The sequence below is a fragment of the Rana temporaria genome, chromosome 11, assembly GCF_905171775.1.
Source record: "Rana temporaria chromosome 11, aRanTem1.1, whole genome shotgun sequence".
Classification (NCBI taxonomy): Eukaryota; Metazoa; Chordata; class Amphibia; order Anura; family Ranidae; genus Rana; species Rana temporaria.
Genome location: NC_053499.1, coordinates 121,116,228 through 121,140,335, shown reverse-complemented (window position 1 = coordinate 121,140,335; position 24,108 = coordinate 121,116,228). Strand labels below are relative to the sequence as shown.

The following is a 24,108-nucleotide window of genomic DNA, read 5'->3' as shown; positions in this document are numbered from 1 at the left end:
TAGTAAATTACCCCAAATGTATTACACAGTATAGGCACTTTAATGTTTTACAAAGCTATACCTGCAAAAGGGACCAGGCCTGAAGCGATCTAGCAAGACTTAATTTTCTGACTAATGCTCCACTTTAACTGCTTGCCCCCTAGCCACCGCAGTTATACAGCGGCAGGTCGGCTCTGCTGGGAGAGATCACGTAGCTATATGTCATCTCTCCCAGCAGCCAATAGGGGGGCTCGCCCCCCACTCGTCCCCGATCACGGCTGGCGCGATCGCCGCCGGGCACCCGCGATTGCTCGTTACAGAGCGGGAGCCGTTTGTGTAAACACACAGCTCCCGGTCCTGTCAGGGTAGAAATGCCTGACCGTCTGTTCATACAATGTATGAACGGCGATCAGTCATTTCCCTTAGTCAGTCCACCACCCCCCCCCCCTTTCAGTTAGAACACACCCAGGGAACATACTTGACCCCTTCCTCGCCCCCTAGTGTTAACCCCTTCCCGGCCAGTGGCATTTTTTAATAGTAATTAATGCATTTTTATAGCACCGATCGCTATAAAAATGCCAATGGTCCCAAAAATGTGTCAAAAGGGTCCGCCATAATGTCGCAGTAACGAGAAAAAAAAAAAAAAAAAAGCTGCTCGCCGCCATTACTAGTAAAAAAAAAAATAATTTTATAAAAATGCCATAAAACTATCCCCTATTTTGTAAACGCTATAACTTTTGCACAAACCAACCGCTTATTGCAATTTTTTTTACGAAAAACATGTAGACGAATACGTATCGGCCTAAACTGAGGGAAAAAAATAGTTTTATATATTTTTGGGGGATATTTATTATAGCAAAAAGTAAAAAATATCCAATTTTGTTTGGGGACCACGTCGCACGACCGTGCAATTGTCAGTTAAAGCGACAGTGCTGAATCGCAAAAAGTGGCCTGGTCTTTGACCAGCAATATAGTCCGGGGGTTAAGATGAGCAGACTATTTTTTTTTCAAAAAACTAAAGGAGGTACAAAAAAAGACACTATAGTGTGTCCCAGCTCAGATTTTACAGAATATTTCAGGTCAAACTAAGATAGGGCATTAGATAAAATGTTACTCTTAACCAACTGAATGGAAGTTTATGCTAAACATGTCTCCCTTTCCCCTGCACTATATGCATCCCCTCCCATCAATGTAGCTAAGAAATACTGTTCTTCGTGACATCACTGGGGCTGAAGAGGTCTTTACTCTGGCAGAGCGAGGATCCAAACGGTCACCCTGCTTTACTTGACATCAAGTGGGGAAGGTTATAAGTAGTGACAATGCCGATAACCCTCTGCATGTATAGAAACTGAGCTGCAAAGTGACAACACTGCAGTAATACACTGTCAGGCATTTAGTGTTGACACCCTTCAACCACCAAATCACCAGGATTTTATATAAAAAGCTATGGAAACTGCAAAATGCACTTTTATTCACCTTGCAGGCAATGTGAATTTCTGGATGCAGTATACTAAATGAGGCATTTGTACATCGCAGTGCGTTATGCACCCCAAGACAGCCGTTTTTGGGAACCAAGCATATATTCAAAATGAATGGCACCCCATCAAATATTTAGGGGTGAAAGCTACACGAGATCTAAGGGATTATGTCCCTCTAAATGTAGAACCCCTGTTTCATACCATCAAATCTAGGACACAGGCTTGGGCTAGACTGCCCCTGGGGGTGATGGGTAGGATTAACTGAAAATGTTCCTCTTACCTAAAATTCTATACATGATTTGGCATGCCCCCTTGTATATACAACTGAAGGTGTTTAAACAGATGGAAGCAGCAATTTTGAACTCTTGTGTGGGGATCGGGAAGGCATAAACTGGCTTGGCATGTTCAAGAACCCCACCACGGAGGGTGGGTGTTCCCTTCCAGACATACAGGATTACTATGTAGCGTCCCAGCTCTCCCATATGTTCCTCTACAACACTTCGGAGTCACAGAGGTATAGGGCCTTAGTTTGCAATAAACCCGGTAGTCCCTCTCACACTCCCACGCAGGCAATATTCAGGAAGGGTCGGGGGGTGCGGATCATTCAGATTCGGGGCAGAAATACTGACTTACCACCAGAAGATATGGGATATTGCCCTTAAGAAGCAGGGCAGGTCTCATTTCCACTCCCACACCCCGCTGTGGAACAATGACTGTTTGCCTGAATTGGCCACGGTGCCAGACTCACAGCTCTGGGCGACATATGGGGTAAAATTCTTAGCGCAGGTTATAACTGAGACCGTAATTAAGCCCTTTTTAGTATTGAAGGAAGAGTTTTCACTCCCTTAGCAATTCCTGTTTAGATATTTACAGCTCAGCCCTCCGCCTCAAAAAGATAGGAGAGGTGTCTCAGGTAGCTAGGACGAAGTGGGAAAGGGACGTGGGACCTATTGAGGAAGCAGATTGGGGCGAAATCCTGGAGGGGGTCAAGACGGCCTCCCCCAAGCTTTCAGACAGGTTAACGCAACTGTATATCATCCACCGGGCTAATCTGACGCCGGGGAGATTAGCGAAGTTCCAGCAAACGAGAGATCCCCTGTGTCCCATGTGTGGCTCCACCACAAGCTCCTTCTATCATCTGTTGTGGCAGTGCTTGGACATGCAGGCGTACTGGCTGGTTTTCTGCACGATAATATGGGGTCCCCTGTGGGCATGGACCCGAAACTTTGTCTTCTGGGGCTTATACCGGATATTGAAGTGGATAAATGCCAGGCCATTTTTATCTATGAGACATTATTTTTGGCCAGGAAGGTGGTGGCTAAAGCATGGATGCGGGCGACTGCCCCATCATTGAGGGATTGGAAAAGGGAAGTAAATACCATTCTACCATATAGGAAGCTAATATATGCACACAGGGGACGACCGCAGAAATTCGCCAGTGTATGGGATAGGTGGTTGGATGGGGAAACGTGCACTGCATAAGTTAATAGGCACGCAGCTCGCTACTGCCCAGTGGAATAGGGATGGCGGGCGGGAGTGCTACCCTGATTATATTTCTGCACAGGTTAATGACTGCTGTCCGATTTCAGATGGGTTGGGATGTAGATTGGGTATTCATCTGCTCTCAATTGGTTAATGTTCTGCTGTACCCATATGTGATCGAGTATGGTCATGATACATTTTACACATAGTACACCTTTCCAACCTTGTAACATGTATCTGTTGAATGATTGGACTCTGTTGGTTCACTTTGATGTATATGCTTTGATTGCATCTCAAATAAACTTTGAATTTCTTGGAAAAAAATAAATAAATGGCACCCCTATGCACCAAATTCAGTGTTGCACCAGGCATTGCAGTAATGCATAACATGATGGGATACTATTTCTCCACTGACACCAATGATGGGACTCTATTCCTCCAGCCCCAAAGTGCAAACCCAGGCTTCGATACAAACACCATTTTCATTCCTGAATGCCCGCCACTACCGTCTTTCATTCCCACAATCATTTGTTTTATCACCAGCGTGAAGAGGATTTTCCAAATTAACATCTCCTAGATTGTGAGCTCCAACAAGCAGGGCCCTATGATTAGTATTCCTGTATTGAATAATGGCATTAAAATATTATACAGGATTTATATAGTGCCAATAGTTTGCACTGTACAATACCAACATTAAGCCTGGGGGAAAAAAATAAAAAAAACACAAATACTTTATTTGAAGGCATTTATTAAAGGTTTACTGGTAAAGTGGTCCATGTTTTGGTCACACAAATGCATTACACATTAATGTCGGACTTGATCATATTTGTTAAAAGGAAAAACTACATAAGCTGTCAGTTCCAACCCATCATTGTAAATTCTAGTTTCCAACCAGTGATGTGGCTCATCTGGAATGAATACCGAATTTGGTAAAGTTTACAATCGCATGCCCGATTTGCATAATTGCTGTAGATTAGAAATGCAAAAGTATTCATTCCAGAGGACCTACAAAACGCCTTTTCAGATGAACTGGAATGGCAGCCTGTGAATCTCATGCACTACAGGTTTCCTTTAACACCTTTCCATACTAGATTGTTTGATGCCATTCTAAGCCACTGCCACAAAATTTTAAAATCAAAATCCCTCAAAAAATCACCCATCTAAGTTGTTGGCCGGTGCACTGTTCGTAAGCAGAAAAATAAGGGAAAGACCATGGCAATGGCACAAACCGTTTAGGTGATCTAACCCTTAATATTTGGATAAAGGAACACAACAGAACACCTCATTTTTCTTGCATGTTTTATTGGTGACCAACTCATTTGTGGCTAGGGTGATGAGAATTGAAGTTTCTCCCCAATTGCTAATCATAAAAAGCAGATTAACATCAACATGGCAGCAGCAAAATGGAAATAAGCTTTACTGCTCATGGATGCATGTTTTTTCATCCAGTCTGCATTATACACAATTTTTGACATGGGAGAATCCCTCACATATTAAAAAAAAACATTTGGAACACTTACTCTTCCAGTCATTTACATACAATCAAGATTAAATAGCCAAACAAAATAAGCAAATAAAAAAAACATCCCCAGGTTTAGGTTTACTTTCTGCTTTTCAGAACGACTTCCTATTTGTTTTCTCAATTTTAGTTCCTCCTCAAAAATGTACCTATGGCTCCTACATAGTGGAGGCAACCATAATGTGGACTAATCCAATGTCAGTATATCACAGTAATGTCTTCAAGTCCTAGTCCCATAACAGACTGCATTTACTAATGTACTGGTTATGCCCATAGAACAGCCACCTCCAATATGTGTCAATTAAACACAAAAACACTGGAGAGAAATTACATCACACAAGTTTTATTTCTTAAAAATGTTTTCTTCTCTTGGCATAAAAATTAAACAGGTTACAGGCTTATGATGAGACTGAAGTAAAAATCACTGCGTAATACTCCTAGCTAGGCAGGAGAATGCAGGGCAGGACGGAGCCCCCATTCACACAGGTGTCTGTCCCATAACGCTCTTGAAGAAAATGGACAGTCCACCTCAGCCAGAGGAGGACAAGACTGGACAGAGTTGTGAACCTGTGCAGGTTCTAAGATCAACAAACACAAAAAGTTGAAAGGAGATCAAGTCTCTGACCTTTTACATGCTCTGCAGTTTCTCCTCCACAAAATTGTTTTTTTTCTCTTTTTGGATGTAGAAAAGAAATATACAAACCAAGCCCCCCCACCCAACCCCGAGCTGCCTTCCCCTGTGTGACGACTTCATTCACCGGTATCCACGGTACCCATAGTAATCCCAGTATGGTGCTCTGTCATAGTTCTGCCACTGAAAAAAAAAAAGGGGGGGGGGAGAAAGTTGGTTATTTGAGGACAAGACAAAACACTTACCAAAACAATGGTGTTTTACCATGCAACACTGCACATCCAATCAATTCATAAGTCCAAATATCAAGATAGCCAAGGCAACATGCATTTTAGATTTTACATGCAAAAAAGTCAAGGCTGCCCAATCCCCTCCTATATCTCCGCCCTATATGTTTTGTCATAGTGATGTTAGAGTCAAGTGAGCGGCCAGCTTCTGTTACTTTCCCTCAGAATAGCTGGGTGGGTCTACGATTTGAAGATTTGAGGGGAGGTGGAGGCGTGATACTCTGTGCAGATCCTCTGGCTCCCAACACGAGTACAATTTAGTTTTTTTTTATAAAATGTGTTTTATGCAATAAGGGCCAAGTTTTAAGTTCAATAAATTTTTATTATCAAAAGATTTTTTTGACAAACATATCAGCATCAACCCGACAGCGGGCCAAGTTTTAAGGGGAGTATACACCCATTAGGAACTGCTGGTGGCGGTCCCGTGTGCCATTGTGGATTAAATTCAACACTGGTCAGATAGTGTGCAGGGATCACAAATAATTGGACTTATTTATTGATTAGTTGTACTGATTGATTACAATTTTTTTAGCGATCACACATAAGGGTACATGGATCACAAGCGAGTATGAATTTATATGTTTTTTTTTCAAGTTTATTGCCTGGTTGTGCATATTGATCACACTGCTTTACATCAATACTTTCCATCGATTGATCTTAGAAGTGTGATTTTGAATTCCAGTAAAAGCCTTTACTGTAGTCCAACTGTACTACACTTTTGATTAGAATACTAAAAAGGAACTTGTGCCTTGTATGTGTCATTTTCAGAGTGGTCAATTAAGGTGGCAGATGGTCCTGAAAGGCTCCTACTGAACATTATCAATCCATGATACAAAAGCTAGAGGAAATCTCCCAGCTGAATTAAACATCTTGGAGCCATCCAAGTAAACCTTAAAGTGGTTGTAAACCCTTACATATACCCAGTGATGTGACTGGTCTCAGGCGATACACAGATGAAACAAATCCTCCTACATAAGTTGTACCTGTATATTGGCAACAGTCTTTCCACTACATTAAAAAGGGGAACAATTTATACATGATCTCTCAGCTCTGAAAAGCAGGGAGGTGGAGCGCCAAAAAGTTATTAAGAGATCCGAGCTGAGGCTGTGCCCTCCCATATCACCATTTTGCTCTTGGCGTCAGGAAAACGTGTCAGAAGTGACTCATGCTGATAGCAGAGGAACAAGGCAGTGGAAAAATTAAATGAATGCTCTTAAAGACAAGTACACACTATAGAGGGATATACGTTGTTCATATTTCATGCCAGTGGCTGAGAAATGGTTAAACCCGCCCACAAACCACTGCTACAGCAGCGGTTTGCGGGCAGTATAGTCGCTGTCCCATTGATTTAAATGGGCAGCCACAGAAAACACACCGCTCCAAAGATGCGGCTAGCAGGACTTTGAGCGGTCCTGCTAGCACACTGCTTCAGTGTGAAAGCCTTCGGGCTTTCACACTGAAGACTGCAGGGCAGGATGTTTTCAGGCGTTATTTTTATCGCCAAAACGCCTGAAAAACTCCTTGGTGTGAAAGGGGCTTAAAGCCAAGCTTGGCTGGCTGTTTTACTACATATTGGAGTAATTACACGCCTATAAACAAAATAAATAAAATTACAGCTGCTTATTTAAAACATACCATAGTGTAAGAGCTTATGACATGCATTTTTCATTGGGATTTTGACAGTCACAGAAAATTTGTTCCAAAAACCTAATACTTACCCCTCGATTTTGCTGCCTGAAGTTTGGTTGTCCTCCATAGTATCTTTGTGGCTCAGCATAACGATCATAGAAATCCTGGTAACCCTATATTGGAAAGTCAGATCATTTAGCAAGATGCATGGCATTGAAGCAACCACCCTCCAGTGACAATAAGCCCATTTAGTAAGATGCATGGCATTGAAGCAACCACCCTCCAGTGACAATTAGCCCATTTAGTAAGATGCATGGCATTGAAGCAACCACCCTCCAGTGACAATAAGCCCTTCCACTAATTCTCAAAAGTTTTTTTTTTTTTAGGAGTCTAAAAGCATTGTACTCGTGATTAGCAGATTACAGGTGCAGTGTCAGGCTCCTGCAGACTGTCAGTTTAGCCGTCTGCCTGTACATCAAGGGCTCCTCATTTAGTAAAAGGTTACATCCTGGATACACGTGTAACATGTTACGAAGGATGAACTTATCCTTTAAGTCCATTCTATGTGCAACTGACCCAACATGTAGAGATAAAGTTAACAAATTAGAATCTGGTTACTCACCCCTCTTTGGGTTCCTCCCCAGTACTGACGTGGCTGCTGATGATAGGGCTGTGGCCTCGAGTGCTGCATGTACATACGAGTACTGAAGTTCCTCTGTTGTTGGAAGTTACCTAAGAAGTGAAAGAGCATTAAGACATACAAAGACTGCTGTCAGACTGACATGTGAGAAAGTGGCTTGTTATAACAGAAGGCTGTCTGAATATGCTGGCATAGTACAAGTGATAGATGTAGCATGTTTGACACTCATTTCTTGGGACAAAATGTTTATATATTAAATGAGAAACAGAAATGCTATATCTGCTTTGTTCCTTTAATTGTCAAAGGGGTAGGTCTGAAAGTTTGACCAATATCAGCATAAGTGGGAAAAAACTGAATGTGGTTTTGCTTACGGTTACCGCCGCGTCCCCTTTCCGAACGTGTGCGCTTTGGCATACGGTTTCGTCTCTTTTCATTGGTGGGCAACTGCTTCCGTGCCTCCTTTTTCTCTTTCTGTACCAGAGTGTCTGCCTCTTCCTGGCCCAGCTCAGGATACAGAACGTCATCTAGAAAGTCACCCTTTGCAGGGAGAACGAAGTTGGCTGAATAAAACAAGACATGCCAATTAGATGTGGAAATTGGTAGTGGACTAAAATACTGTTTAGACAAGAAAGATTAAAAATAAAAACCTCTCATTTCCAGAAGTACATATTCAGGGACAATCTCCCCTTCCTTCTCTTTGCGAGTTTCCAACCTTTTCTTCCAATCTTCATCACTAAGGACGAGTACCACGGCTTTACGTTGAAATCCTTTGAAACAATGCATTTTCCTACGCTGTGCAGAGCTGTACACAGTGCACTGTGAAGAGGGCAGAAAAAGACATTTAAAATTTAACAAATCAATCAAGTAGACCATTTGTACCAGCAAGCCCTTCACTCTTCTCACCTGATCAATAATGTAATTTCTCTTCCTGCGGGCAGCCAGTGGCACCAGCCTGATCAAACACTGAGTTGCTACCTGGACAAGATGGTCCTTGGCTTTCTCATCTTCCTCAGGGGCATCTGGTCCCGCTGTCTGCATAGAAAAAAGACAGGCAAAACAGTTGACAAAAAGATCCAGTCACATGAGAACCTTGAACTACAAAGACAATACAGTCACCCAATACAAAAAGCATATTACAAGATGCCAGTATATGCAAAAGCACAAGTATTCCACTATTTGGCTTCGTACAATGTCATAAAGCACCAAGCCCACATAAACAAGTTCAATAGTATGTTTTTGCTGCAGTGTCACCAATAGTCCGAATTTACCCCAGTATCCTGTTGGGATTAGAATAGTAATGAGCCAGTGCTGTAAAATAGTCTCCATGCTGGAGAGCCAATTGGTAAAAAGAGCACAAAAATTCAGAAAGACAGTTGCAGGTTCAGAGCAGCGATCTGTATGGGCACATTCTAGCAATATCAACCCTGGTTTGTTTTTACCAGTAGAAATAAATATCCTAGGAAACTTCCCAAAAACCTCACATTCTTTTTTGTGGTTGAACTGGACGGACTTGTGACACACACACACACACACACACAAACACCTAGTTGTGAAAAACCAAGGGTATATTAAACCACATTAGCTGCTCACATTTCTGCTGAAAAAATAATGCTAGAATTAAATTAGATTTTCTTCTTTCATGGTGCTCACCTTTAGTTGTGGCAGCAGAGCATCTGTACAAAGATGCTGGAATTGTTTGTCTGGGTTCTCCTTAATGTGTTTTTGAGCCCATGTGCTTTTTCCAGCTCCTGGGAGGCCAACCATAAGCAACACCTGATATAAATAAAAAAAAAAAAAGTATATATTAGTTAGGATTATAGCAATGGGATTAGTTTGTAGCATTGCTACTTATTGGTGGTTCCCTCTAAAATGAAACTAGGTGCCTACAAGACCAGGACTTTTGGCAAGACCTTGGTGTAGGCCAGGAATCCTCAAACTACAGCCCTCCAGCTGTTGCGGAACTACCCATCCCGTGAGTCATTGTAAAACGGACATTCAGACATGACTAGGCATGATGGGAATTGTAGTTCCTGAACAACTGGAGGGCCATTAGTTTGAAGACACATGGTGTAGGCTTTCAAACTCTAGGTTGCCAATAACTTCCTGTTCATGACACTGAAGAAAAGTTAGATAATTCATGGACAACCACCATACAACGTACATTACTTCAAATTAACTCATCTAAAGCAACCTCAGCTGATTAATTTTGTCTCCAAAGAGTTGCCCAGTCCTACAAATATCCTGCTTACCTCGCACTCCTCAATGGTTTTTGGTGGAGACGGTGTCCTTGTAAGATCCTCATCTGCAAACTCTTTCAGGAATGTAAAGTTTTCAGGTGAAGCATGCCAGGGCTCCTCTCTCTGCCCAAAGTTCACCTGGAAAGCGCAGCCTTTACACAAAATATGGGGCAGCAATGCCTGCTCCCCCAGTGTACTCTGCTCTATAACAAACGCCTTCCCAAATTCAGCACCATTTTTAGAGAATGATATTTCCACTGAGTCACCATCAAAGTTCTGTAGGAAAAAAAAAAATTCAAATAGGCTTTGTGAATACTTAAGACAGCAGAAGTCAACGTTTATACCATTACTAGGACTATAAAATAAGAATGGCGATTCTAAAGACTTTGTATACTTATTTCAAATTAGAGCCGAACTGTGGTATGTTATTTTTTGAGATGCGCATGTGTAGTAATATATATATGTGTGTGTGTGTGTGTGTGTGTGTGTGTGTGTGTGTGTGTGTGTGTGTGTGTGTGTGTGTGTGTGTGTGTGTGTGTGTGTGTGTGTGTGTGTGTGTGTGTGTGTGTGTGTGAGAGAGATATATATATATATATATATATATATATATATATATATATATATATATATATATATATATATAATTTATTAATATTAAAAATAAATAAAATAAAATGGGCTTTGCGGTAAAAACATAGAACATATCAAGCGTTTGTCTTGTGTCGTCTTTTGCCACTTCTGATACAACTACTGCACAAACAAGCTAGCGTTGCACTGTTCCAGAACCAAAGCCCATTCTGTATCTTAGAATCTGGGAGTGGGTTAAATGTGCCACAGGCAGTGTACACAGACACAAAATTGTTCGGGGGGGGGGGGGGGGGGAATGGGAAAAGGCTATCCATAGATAAAATGGCTCTACACACATTCCTATGTTTTGGGGGGGAAAAGTCTCAATTTAGCCATGCAAGATAAAGGGAAAAAAACTTTATTCAAACTAAAGTGCATCCCGAGGTAAAAACATTTTAGTTTTGGATAAAGTGGGGAAATGTTTAATCTCCGGGTTTTTTCCTTGAGGGGGACTCCTCCAACCCACAGGCAGGCATTTAAACCCTTCCCTACTCCATCCAAAAACAAGAAAAGTTTGGGCTATACGCACAGTTTTTGCTGTCAAAGGCTTGAGTCATGGCTCTTGGTTAAAACAAGCTCTCTGCAGAGAACCACCCTGAGCCGTAGAGCTTTGACGATCACTTTTACAGGACTCCCAACATTGCTCTGGCAGCAAAAGAGTTAAATCATTATGTAGTTTTATCTGGCCAACAGATTAAGCTGGAATCTGTTCAGATTCATCTACTTCATCAGCTGTCACCTGTGTTGAATGGTGTTCCATTGCTGAAGAATGCAGGCTACACAATAACCAACCTTTTTAACGATGCCTCCTCATTGCCCATGCATATTTTTTTACCCATTACAATGCAGTCACATGACTGCAATGCTCAATCTTTTCTCTGCAGCTGGTTGGTGTGAACCGTCTCCTGGCCAAAACCACCTTTAGGGGCTATAAATGCCAGAAGTGTGAGGTCCCTGATCTTTGCGATTAGGAGAGGTAGATTAGAGGGCCAACAGTTTAGCAGCATTGTCAGCCTTCTAACATGACACAGACTAACAAAAATATTTCCCGTCATGTGACCGTACAGAAATACAAATATTTAGTAGCAAATGCATAGGAGCAAAAAGGGAATTGGGAATTGGAATTCACACCTAGGCGTTTTCACGCCCGACGCTATTGCAGCCTGCAATACGCTGGAGGGGTGATTTAACATTGTCGGCTATGGAGATGGTTCACATCTCCACGCCGAAACGCCTGAAGCTCAAAACAAGTCCCTGACCCTTTTTTTCAGGCGTCTTCGGCGTTCGGCCATATTACACAATGTGTAATCACCCCTCCAGCGAAAATAGCGGCAAAAAACGTTGTGTTTTGTCGCGGCAAATCACGGTAAAAAACGCTGAAAATCGCCTATGCCTAGGTGTGAATGCAGCCTTAAAAAGTTGGAGGGGGGGGGGGGGGGGGTTAAGTTTGGGACTTTAAATGAGGTGGTTAGTAAACCACCTCCATCCCTGGTTGTATAATAAAGAGAGAGAGCGGGACTTTAAATGAAGCATGTGCAGGGATCAGATTACAATGGATAGGGTGAAAAAGTTATTTTGTAGGTCTTTCTTCTACCTCATGTTGATTAAAAAAAAAAAAACTGAAAGCTTTTTCTTTAGCTAGCCCATAGTGCTTTGGCAAATCATTCATCTTGTACTATTTGAAGGACAGATTGAGATATAAAGACAGAACTTACAGCAAGGCAGCCAACCACATCATTTTCACCAAAGGATTCCCCGTAAGATTCAAAATGTGCACTGGTGACCTTCAAACCTCGGCTGTCATAAGCAAAGGATAAGTCATCTTCACCTGATAAAATAAAAGTGACAGAGGGAAGAGGTCAACAAAAAATATTGCAGGTACGCAAGAAATGGGCAATTGAAATAAAAATCATATGGAAGAGGTTATTACCCAGCTGAGGAGCGGACTGGTACACAGACCAACCCACACGGAGCAGAGGAACCTCTGTACAGCCTTCCTTCACAGGCAGATTTTCCGTTACCTATACATTAGTTGAAATAATAAAAAATAAAAAAATGAGTGAAATGACAAGACATGCAGTGACTGCAGCCAAGAGCATAGACAGAATGAAGACACCAACATACTAAAAGATTACTGGCTGCCACAGGAGCCAATATGGCAAGTACAGTTTTGAATTATACCTCAGAAACTGGCAATTATACAGGGGGCGCCATAAATCATTTCTATTTATAATTGACTTGAGCGCAGCTTTAATACAGCCTTATATAGCCAAAATAAACCAAGTATATTTTTGCCAATGCCTTGCTCCATATTACTGTCCAATAACAGACTTTATGCTGGACAAGTTCATAGTAAAATAAATGGCATACTTAAGACTATGTGTTGCCCCTTACCACTCCTGTAATGTAAGAATTCAAAAGTGCCATTCAAAGCACCCCCCCTATATTTAAACAGTTACACTAAAAATACCTTCATATTCCCATCTGCTATAGGATGAAAAATAAAAAACATAGCACTTAGAAATTTGCCAGAAAAACGCACCTTGACTTCATAGTAAGCTTTGCCATCAGTTATCCCATGAGTGGCTCGAGAGCCTGACCACAAAGATGGGAACTTCTCAGAAAAGAGAGGCCTTCCTCCAAAGCTGTCCTTATCCATCCTAAACTGCAGATCACAGCTGGCTGTAAGAATACACGGGCATCAGAAAATTAAACTCACATGAAGAATGGAGTGCATGAACAAGTATCTAGGCAAAACTCGCAATTAAACGTGAATGCTTTTCAACCTAAAAACATGCCACCATGGCTTTCATCTAAACCCCCTCCTAAAAGATTGCACCTGACCACTCCTATAATGAGGTGTCTGCATTAGAGGTCGACCGATATGGGTTTTTATCTGGCCGATGCCGATATTTAGAAATTGCGGCGGCCGATAGCCGATTTATGATGCCGATTTTTTTAGCCGATTTTTCAGGCGCTTTTGGGCTAAACAGTAAAGTTAGCCCATATTTTTATTTTTTCGTCCAAAAGATTTCATTACCTGTTTTTGTGTAATGTGTAATATATATATATATATATATATATATATATATATATATATATATATATATATATATATATATATATATATATATATATATATATATATATATATATATATATATATATATATATATATATATATATATATATATATATATATATATATATATATATATATATAATATTTTACTCAAAAACAGGTAATGAAAACTTTTGGATGAAAAAAAAAATATGGGCTAACTTTACTGTTTAGTTTTTTTTTGTTAAAGTATATTTTTTTCCCATAAAAATGTGTTTGAAAGACCGCTGCGCAAATACCGTGTAACATTAAATATTGCAGCAATCGCTATTTTATTTCCTAGGGTCTCTGCTAAAAAAAAAATATATAATGTTTGGGGGTTCCAAGTAATTTTCTAGCAGAAAATACAGGATTTTTACTTGTAAGCATCAAGTGTCAAAAAAGATTTAGCCTTTAAATGGTTAAACTGAGAATTCTCCTACACGGAGTTCAGTTAATTGATAAGTAGCAACATTGTATATCTTTTCTAAAACTTGGCAGGCTGCCCAGGAGAGTGAGAAGGTCTTCTACGGGAAGCTTCAGGCAACTTGCATTGACTTCTATTACAGAAGCTTTTTGCAAGTCGCGGTGCTGAAGTTTAAATCGGCATTTTTAAAGCACAAATCGGCCGATGCCGATTAATTTAAAAACGCCAAATATCGGCCGATATATCGGTCGGCCTCTAGTCTGCATTAGTTTTATCTTTCAAGCTCCACCCCACCTGTCAAACCTAAAAATAACAAATTTCCTGTCTCCGGGTGGCTACATTCACTCCTCCCCTGCATCTATGAACGGGGTCATGGTTGCCACCCAGGCTAAACTTCACATATACTAGCCTTTGTACATCTCCATTACATGGGAGCAGGAAGATTAGTATTTTGGTTTGTCAGAAGAGACAGTTTCTGCATTTCTGGCAGAACAACAGGTATTGTATGTACTTACAAAAAATGTAAGGGGGGGGACCACACACACACGAGGACAGGTAATCTATACTGTGTATATTGAATGCAACTAGAATTATATGCATAACCTGCAATATTTTAAATGTTTGTTCCTGGGTTTAGTCATATATTAATGAAAGTAGAAGGGGAAAAAAAAAAAAAAAAAAAACACCACAAAACACCAATATGGTAAACATTTTGTAAACACACAAAAAAAAAAAAAAAAAAAAAAAAAAAACAGAGCAGAGAGCTAAAGTTTCTGGTGTCGGGAAAACTTGTCAGCAGCGATTCATGCCAATAGCAGTAGAACAGAGCAGTAGAAAGAAAATTACACTTAGGGGTTGATTTACGTGAAGTGTGCAAAATCTGGTAAAGCTCTGTATTAAAAAATCAGCTTCCAGTTTTTTTTTTGTTAAAGCTTAATTGAACAAGCTGAAGATAGAAGCCGATTGGCTACCATGCACAGCTGCACCAGATTTTGCACTCTCCAGTTTTAGTAAATTAACCCCTTAGTGTTTTTAATTAATTGAGACAGTTAAACACTTAGAACCCTTTCACACGGGCTCTGTCTGTGTGCGGGCTCCACTTTAGCTCAGCGGGGATCGCTCCGTTGATCCCCACTGAGCAAGCAGGTGACAGGTCTGTCTACACACTGTGCAGGGATCGTCCTGTCAGATCGCCGCTCACCCCTATGGGGGATCCGCCAGACAGATCGAAAAGTAGGGTTTTCCTCCGTCACACTTTGGCGGATCGGATGTCAGCGGGCATGTCACCGCTGACATCCGTGGGTCCATAGAGGAGCACGGAGCGCACGTTCAGGTTCGCCTTAAAAAAAAACTAAGCGGTCTTCCTGTGTAAAAGGGGCCTTAGAGGGATACACTTTGTTAAGACATCATGTAAGGTTTACCACTTTGAAAATAAAATCTAAATATTAAGTCAAGAGAGTGGGACAATATAGATACAATGACTTACATGTATCAAGACACAGCACGCTGTCTTCAACTTCATCACATGCCTCCGCAGCAGGCGCAGGAGACTTGGAACTAGCAAAGTAAAAGAATAAGTTAATCCCCTTCACCAATTCAGGTACATTTCATCAGAATACATAAATAGAACAACGTTAGCTCCAAGTTTGACCTATGAATGGCATGGAACAGCATTGTTTAGAAAGAATTCCAAAATCTATGAACACTTTTCCCGAGTAGGCAGTATTCATATTTTATATGGACATAACAGCTAATATTTATTGCATCTGAACCATTTTAAATGCAAATTTCCCATTTATATAGTATATGGTTTTTACAGAGATGTAGCAAAATAAATATTCAATTGCGGAGACATCAAGTGCCAAACCAAAGAACAAAATGTAATCAGATATGGAAATAAGGCATCCCTAGCACAATGTGTTTGATAGCCTTGCCCAAGGATACAATTTGTAGCAATATACAGCTATGTAAATGGGTGCAGCAACATTTGCTTATTAGGTATATATACACATACATACATACATACACACCTATCTTGCAATTGTACACAAAAGGTTGTGCATTAAAATTGCTGCTCCTGATTCCAGGCTCTCCTTAAACTTTTATTGGAGGTGGCATGGGCAAGTAAAGCTGAACAACTATCAAGTGGTCCAAAGATAAACTTCCCCAATAAATCTCAAGGTAAAAAATCCTTACCGGCTAAAATAACCCTCCTCCTTGTATTCATGAAATGTGCGTCCACGTTGTTCTTCCTCCCGTACTCTTTTAACTCCCTTGCGTCCAGCTCCTAAATTTTTGGAATCGGATTTCTTGTCCTTCTTATCGCCTTCGGCAGCTGCAAAATCCAGAAGAGTAAAGTATTCATAACAAGAACTTACAAAAGAAAGAGCTCAGTGATTGAAGGTTTTATGAATTACTCAGGAAAATAATTTGACAACAAAAAACTACAAGCAAGCATAAAACAAATATCCCAGTCATGTACCTGCACCACAAAACACACACAAGCGTATCAGGTAAGAGTTGCATATAGAGAGACTAAAATGTCTAGCATTTGTGTCTATGAACGCAAATTCTGGACTTGGGCACACGCCCACAAGGTAACCCCCTGGGAGAGTGCTTCTCCTAAGGGGGTTATCTGATGTGGGGAGGGGCAGCGAGAGCCACCGGGGGACCCCAGGAGACTATATTCAGGGCCACTCTGCAGAACTAACTGCACAGTGGAGGCAATATGACATTTTTTTTTTTTTTAAATAACAAACACTTGAACCTTTACAACCCTTTTAAAGCGGTTCTCCACCCTAAAGTGGAACTCACGCTGATCGGCACCCTCCCCCCTCCGGTGTCACATTAGACACCTTTCAGGGGGACGGGAGTGCAGATACCTGTCTAAAGACAGGTATTTGCACCCACTTCCGGCCCGGCATTCACGGGCGAAAGACGGGCATTGCGTCACATCCCGTCCTCCCCCCGTTGTGTGCTGGGAACACATGGTTCCCAGCACACAGCGGGAGCCAATCGGCGGGCGCAGCGCGACTCGCACATGCGCCGTAGGAAACCAGGCAGTGAAGGCGGAGCAATTCACGTCCTGGTTCCCTCAGCGTGGATGGAGGGGGGGAGCAGCAGGGTGACAAGCGATCGCTCGTCCTCTGCTGCGGACGGCGCTGGACTCCAGGACAGGTAAGTGTCCATTTATTAAAAGTCAGCAGCTGCAGTATTTGTAGCTGCTGGCTTTTATATTTTTTTTTTTTTTTGAGCGGACATCCGCTTTAAATATATCTGCATATGGATAGTTCATTGAACAAAGTAGAAGGTGGAAAACAAGTGTACATTTAAACAAGTCTGCAATAGCGGCTTCCACACTTTAATCCCAATGTGGGGCACACACGAGGAGCAAACTGACAGATCGCCATACTAACACAAGCAATGTTAGTGAGACGATCTCCCCCACTGTGATATCGTGTTAGCGCCCCCCCCCCCCCCCCCCAGAACACACTAATAGGTTTTAAATAAATAAAAGAAATTGAGGCTGCAATGGTTGATCTTCTGAACATTATGCCAACATGCAGTATTTCATCCTGGAATAGTCAAACTATAGCAGTACATTTGTGAATCAGCACTGCTGGGACTTTGAAGAGGGGTACACACCCCAAAAGCTTGTCCTGAAAAATTGTATGTTAGTGCAAATAAAAAACAGACGTGCTCAATTGTCTCTATAGCAGCATCAAAAGATCCCTCTAGTGGTTTGGCTCCTTTACGATCCAGTTCTCCACATTCAGGAGACGCCATCTAGTGACAGCTTTAGGTCTGGCAGTTTGCAGCGTAGCAGCTGGCAGACAAACTGTAACCTCTCAACCTTTACCTCCCATGGCCTGCTGTACAGATTAACGGACATCCAATAGGGCGGCACATATACATTTTCAGAGGCAAGCCTGTCCATTTACAATAAACTTAGATATTCTGAAGCTTTAATAAGCTTAAATCACAGGCTGTCATTGCTGTGCTCGCCATCTGCAAAGTAATAGTCGCTCAACTCTTGTCCATCAAAAGGCTTCCAAACATTCAAAATCACTGAACTGGCACAAGTATTGTACCTTCACTGGCTACATGCTTGTTTTGGGTCTGTGCATATTAAAACTGGAGACAGCCAGACAACCAACATTTTTAAAGTCAGCAATGGGAATCAATGTAAGTGTATTATGTGAAGTGCATGTCCAGCAAGAGAAGAGAAGAAAGAAGAAAGAAAAGATTCCCTTTAGTTTTGCATACTGTGTAGATGGGAGATATGTAAAAGGCCTGGACAGCAGCAGAAATAACGTTTCAATCTTTTCCTACTCTATCCAAAACTAAAAAGCTTTTGGCCCGACATACAATTAAGGAAAAATGGGGGTTGATTTACCAAGTCTGGCCACACACATTTCAAATGGGCAGGATGAATGTACCAAGTTGATTGATCGAACAACGTTGGCATAACAAACCTGCCAGATTCTCTTATCAATAGCAGCTGCGAGCTGAAAACACTGTCTTCTCCCAGTGGAGACGGCGTCCTCCACCAGGAGGGATTCCCCACTGGGGGCAATCAAGCCAATTTATTTCTGCAGGAAAGATATGAGCTGTGTATGGCCAGCCTAACCCTGCAGAGTGCAAAATCCAGTCCCGCTCTGAAACCAATCAGCTGCAAGGTTCTATTGTCAAAGCTTATTGGAACAAACTGAAGTTAGAAGCCGTTGAGCCAACATGCAGAGCTGCACTAGATTTTCCCGTTTTAGTAAATCGACCCCTTTGTATTGCACACAATACAAAGGACCACAAGAGCCCTTTTACACCGAGCAGCGTTATCGGTAAAGCGCCGCTAGTGTTAACGTTTTAGTGGTGCCATTTGGCCACCAGCGGGTAAAATGCACCCGAAGTGCTTTGGCAGTGGTGCCAATTCATTTCAATGGGCAGGGGCGGTTAAGGAGCGGCGTATACACTGCTCCTCCACCGCCAAGATGCTGATTGCAGGACTTTTTATTTCAATGTCCTGTCAGTACAGCGCGCCCCAGTGTGAAAGCACTCAGGCTTTCAGGCAGGGGAGGTGTTTTTCAGCCCTTTAAGAGCCCTTTCACACTGGTGCATTTTTGCCGCGTTTTCGTGGTAAAAATAGCACTATTAAACCGCTCATAAAACACTCCCCATGCATCTCAATGGACCCTTTCACACTGAGGTGTTGCACTGGAGGAGCGTTGAGAAAAGTCCTGCAAGCAGCATCTTTGGAGCAGCTTTTGAGCGCTGAAAAAAAATGCTCCAAAACCGCCCCCCTTCATTGAAATGAAAACGCTGTAAAATCGCGGTGTTTTATTGCTATTTTAACGCTCCGCTATAGGCGTTTCCAGTGTGAAAGGGCTCTTAGTGTAAATCACATTAAACACTTGTGGACCACCCTCCGTACATATACTGTGGCAGCTCTGTGCCAGATACTTAGTACGTGATCTGACACTTCCCGGTCTGGGGTGCACGTGCGTGCCGCCGGCGACCTGCTCCGATCACATATACATAGCAGGAGCACAGCGGTGGGTACTGTGGACTTGGCATCCGCAGATTAGACAGTACACAGGCAGAACGGCAATCTGCCTATATAAACAAGGCAGACTGTCGTTCTGTCAGAAGGGACGGCATTGATACTGTGTTCCAAAGCAGGAACATGGATCGCTGCCTTCCCCTAGTCAACGCATCTCATCAACAGTGAGAAAGCACAGGCTAGGCACACGTCTCCCCTTGATCACCCCTGCTGTGTACCCCTTCCCAGCCAGTACACTTTAGCACTGATCACCATTAGTGTCGCTGGTCCCCAAAAAGTGTCAGTTAGGTGACCGATTTGTCTGGCGCAAGAGCAAAATGTGGCTACAAGTCGCTAATCGTTGCCATTACTGGTAAAATAAAAAATAGCCCGTAGTTTGCACGAGACGCTATAACTTTTGCGCAAACCAATCAGATCACATGGTACAAGAGTACCGCTGCGTTTGCGACCTGCACTTGGGGTGGTAACTTTGCTCTGACACCGACTGCAGAAGCAAATGGAGTGCGCTTTGCATGCAGTGTGAATTGCACAAGAACGCACAGCGTGTTCCAGTGCGTATCATGTGCAGGCATAGTGTGAACCGGCCCCAAGTGAATTTTAGCTCATTCAAAAGCTATGCCCACTAACCAAACAGAACACCAAAAACCTATCCATCTGAAGAGCCAGAATACAGAAGTCCAACAATGTACTTCAGCTCATCATTGGAATACGGCCTTGTTAAGATACTAAATATCAAGCCAAAGTAATATCCAAGGATTTTCAAACCTCAAAGGCTACTTTGTATTCATTTTTTTTTAGATTGAGTAGTGAGGGGTTAGAACCCCAGTCATGTTCATTGTCTGTGTCCATGTTAGGACTTCCTCTCACTAACAGACCTCATCACCAAGAATGAAAGTGAAAGGAAATCTTGCACCACTTCTTCCTGTCTAAAGGGGAATTTCCATCATATTGGAAAGAAATCCTCACACAGTGACTAGTCACAGGAAAAGTAAAAAAAATGTAAACACATGAAAAACAAAATGTATAGTGTGCGTTTTTGTGCATTTTGGCAGAGTTTCTATCTCTACAAAAAAACATAATGTGGCAGCTGCACCAGTGTGAAGCAAGACTTAGGCTGGCCATACATTATACAATCTTCCTTTAGATTTACCAAAACCGTATAATATGAGATTACACACATCTTATGTACATGCAGTCAGGCCCTTAAACTACATGGAGGTAAATCAGGGGTCTCCAAACCTCTAAACAAAGGGCCAGTTTACTGTCCTTTTGGGAAGATGACCTGGAATTAGTGCCCCATCATAGGATTTAATAACGCCCCTTTGTTGATATGGTGCCCATTGTGTCAGTTGGTGGAAGAGAATCCCAGGGTGGGCATGATAAAGGCAAGCAAAGGGCCACATCTGCCCCTGGGACCCAGTCTGACAAACACGGATTTAAACTGGTTGTAAAGCCTTACAGCCACTTTTTACTACAGGCAAGCCTATAATAAAGACTTACCTGTAGCCACCCTGGATCTGTCCTAAACCTGAACGGAGATCTCCCCTGTACCGACATGTGCCGACGTCATCGGCACAAGCGCATCGAAGCAACGCCTTGTTCATGCTTGTTCAGCTGACGTGCCGTTACCAGCGGCTCCCACATGAATGCGCGAGAGTGACATCGCCGTGGCTCCGGACAATCACAGCGCCAGGAATACCCAGAAAACTACCAGAGCGATGCAGTATAATCTTAAATAGACAGAGATAGATATCTCCATCCATCTTTAACCTCTTGCCGCAAGCATATATACGTCTGCAGCATGGCACGGGCAGGCAAAAGGACGTATATATACATCCCTTTTAAGATTGCGGCATTGTGGACGCGCGATGCCGACAGAGCGCCCACCGTGAGCTCCGTGCCGCAGACTGCGTGTCCATGGGCATACCCACGATCATGTCACGGTGAGGAAGAAGGGGGGAAATGCTGATGTAAACAAGCATTTCCCCAGTCTTCCTAGTGACAGGACACTGATCACAGCTCCCTGTAATCGGAAGCTGTGATCACAGATAGTCCATCCCCCTACAGTTAGAAGCACTCCCTAGGGCACATTTAACCCCTTCAGCGCCACCTAGTGGTTAACCCCTTCACTGCCAGTGTCATTTGTACAGCAATCGGTGCATTTTTATAGCACAGACCGTTGTAAAAATTACAATGGTCCCAAAAATGTGTCCGATGTGTCCGCCATAATGTCGATATCACAAAAGGAAAAAAAAAGCTGATCGCCGCCATTACTAGTAAAAAAAATGTATAAAAATGCCATAATTATATCCCCTATTTTGTAGACGCTATAACTTTTGTGCAAACCAAACGCTTATTGCGATTTTTTTTACACCAAAAATATGCATCGGCTTAAACTGGGGAAATGTGTATGTATGTATGTATGTATGTATGTATGTATGTATGTATGTATGTATATATATATATATATTATTTTTTAGGGGATATTTATTATAGCAAAAAGTAAAAAATATTGAAGTCTTTTTAAAATTGTCGCTCTATTTTTGTTTATAGCGCAAAAAATAAAACCGCAGAGGTAATCAAATACCACCAAGTGAAAGCTCTATGTGTGTGGGGGGCGTGGCACAAATTTTGTTTCGGAGCCACGTCGCACGACTGCACAATTGTCAGTTAAAGCGACGCAGTGCCGAATCGCAAAAAGCGGCCCGGTCTTTGGTCAGCAAAATGGTCCGGGACTCAAGTGGTTACATTTCTTTTAAAGCGGTTGTAACCCCACTTAAAAAACCTGCAAGACAAAAAAGTACAATGAGCTAGTATGGGTATGCTATGCACGCTAGCTCATTATGCCTTTGTCTTGTAGTTTTTTTAAGTGGGTTTATAACCACTTTAAAAGAAATTGTTTATATAATGTATAGCCAGCTTTACCCATCACAACCAATGACCTGAGAAAACACTGCGCCACTGACAGACCAGACTACAGTTGCCACCTCATCCCTTTAAACCCACAAGCATTACACGGGTAGTGAGGCAAAGTTAGTGCCGATAATTAAACTCATTTGGTGCCTTATCACCTTAATCAGATTATGTGTAATTACCGTGTTCAGGTATAAAGTGATGAGGGGCTTCCTTACACTACACTGGTGAAGCCCCCAAACAGGGGGGATGGGCACACTGGAGATTGATCACAACAATGTAATTGAGCTCCTCTGATCAGATGGGGGGAGGGGCAGGCAGATGGGAGACAGGTTTCCATGACTACAGCAGCCTATATGACCCATGATAGTGATGATGGGAAGGGCTGCACCTCCTACACACAGATCTGTGATGGAGAAATGTGAAGCTTCTTCAATGCTCCCTGAATCGTACACGAATGATGGCCGATCAGACAAAGACAAATCAGAGAGCTCCCGGAGAATCGGAGGCAGTGCTGATTGGATCATCGCCAACTCCCCCGATAAACAAATGGCGATGGTCCTTCCCCACCCATCCGCGCCATGTACGGGAGGCCTTGTAGGCCCCGATTGCCGGTGTCACGTCGGCTCCCCGGTGATCCCCCCCATGTATCTATCTTATAGGCGGACTGTTTGTATGGAGACAAAATGGCGGCCTCCATTGTGTACAGACCACAATGCTCTCTCCCCCCGCGCCGCCCCTCCCCCATCCTCCCTCCGGTACACTCACCGCCAGCCGCCGCCTTCTCTCCATCCTTGTTCTCCGCCGATGCGGCCCCATTCACCGACTCCACGGCCTCCGCCGCCTCCTCCATATCTTCGTCCTCCTCGTCTTCCTCGGTGGGGGCACAGCCCGATTCCCCGGGGGGCTCCCGATCGTCTTGTGCGGCCTCCTCGTCTTCTTCCTCCTCTACAGCCTCCGCGGCCTGGTCGTCTTCGTCCTCCCCCTCGCCCAGCTCCAAGGCCCGCTCCTCCTCTTCTTCCTCCGTTAATCCCGGGTTGATGGTGGTCGGCGCCTTCTCCTCGTCACCCCCGCCGAGCAGCTCGGAGTCCAGCGCCTCCTGCAGCCTGTCGCTGAGCTCAGCTTTCAGGCCTTTGCAGTCTAGTCCCCGGCGCTGCAGTTCGGCTCGCAGCTCGGTCACTTTCATCTTCCGCGGGTCTAGGCCGCTCATGTTGCCGCTGATTACAGATAAAGACACAGGGCGGATGTTCGTCTGAGCGCACCGGAAGTGGACGAGGGAAACGCCCCGGAAGTTCAGCTGGAAATGGGAGTAGTAGGGGGGCGGAAGCTGACCTCAAACCGCTGGAAATGGCGCTAGGCCTCTTGTGGCTCAGCTCCCCTGTAGCGCCCCCTTCGCTCAGAGCCAAACTGGATAAGGGTCCCACTGTGTATTGATAACGTTCGGCAATGGGGGCAATCATTCATACCCACAGCAACAATAGACACCCGCCGAGCGCGAGACACACCCACTGACTTCATTTTCCTCTGATTGGTCGGGGAGAAGACCGCCTGTTCAAATATCAAACTCGGATTGGACGGGAGCCAACTGTGTTTTCATTGGTA

At 43.1% G+C, this 24,108-nt stretch overlaps 1 protein-coding gene across 1 annotated transcript; it reads right to left on the bottom strand.

Moving 5' to 3' along the window:
• Positions 1-3,669: 3,669 nt before the first annotated feature.
• On the bottom strand, positions 3,670-23,969 carry HNRNPUL2 (heterogeneous nuclear ribonucleoprotein U like 2). The gene is made up of 14 exons (XM_040328992.1): positions 23,275-23,969; positions 16,233-16,371; positions 15,523-15,593; positions 13,052-13,191; positions 12,440-12,530; positions 12,225-12,337; positions 9,895-10,158; positions 9,296-9,418; positions 8,549-8,677; positions 8,293-8,461; positions 8,017-8,205; positions 7,628-7,737; positions 7,095-7,178; positions 3,670-5,272 (listed from the first exon to the last, which is right to left on the bottom strand). The coding sequence occupies exons 1-14, from the start codon at positions 23,714-23,716 to the stop codon at positions 5,213-5,215; spliced, it is 2,124 nt and encodes a 707-aa protein (XP_040184926.1). The 5' UTR covers positions 23,717-23,969; the 3' UTR covers positions 3,670-5,212.
• Between the last annotated feature and the right edge of the window lie 139 nt (positions 23,970-24,108).

Bases quoted from the DNA above. Each gene is read 5' to 3' on its own strand.
- HNRNPUL2 (XM_040328992.1), bottom strand. From the start codon at position 23,716: ATGAGCGGCCTAGACCCGCGGAAGATGAAAGTGACCGAGCTGCGAGCC. The intron at 8,678-9,295 runs GTGAGCACCATG...TTTTCTATGCAG, and splicing joins CTCTGCTGCCACAACTAAAG to ACAGCGGGACCAGATGCCCC. The intron at 7,738-8,016 runs GTAAGCAAAACC...TTCACTTCTTAG, and splicing joins AAGGGGACGCGGCGGTAACC to GTAACTTCCAACAACAGAGG.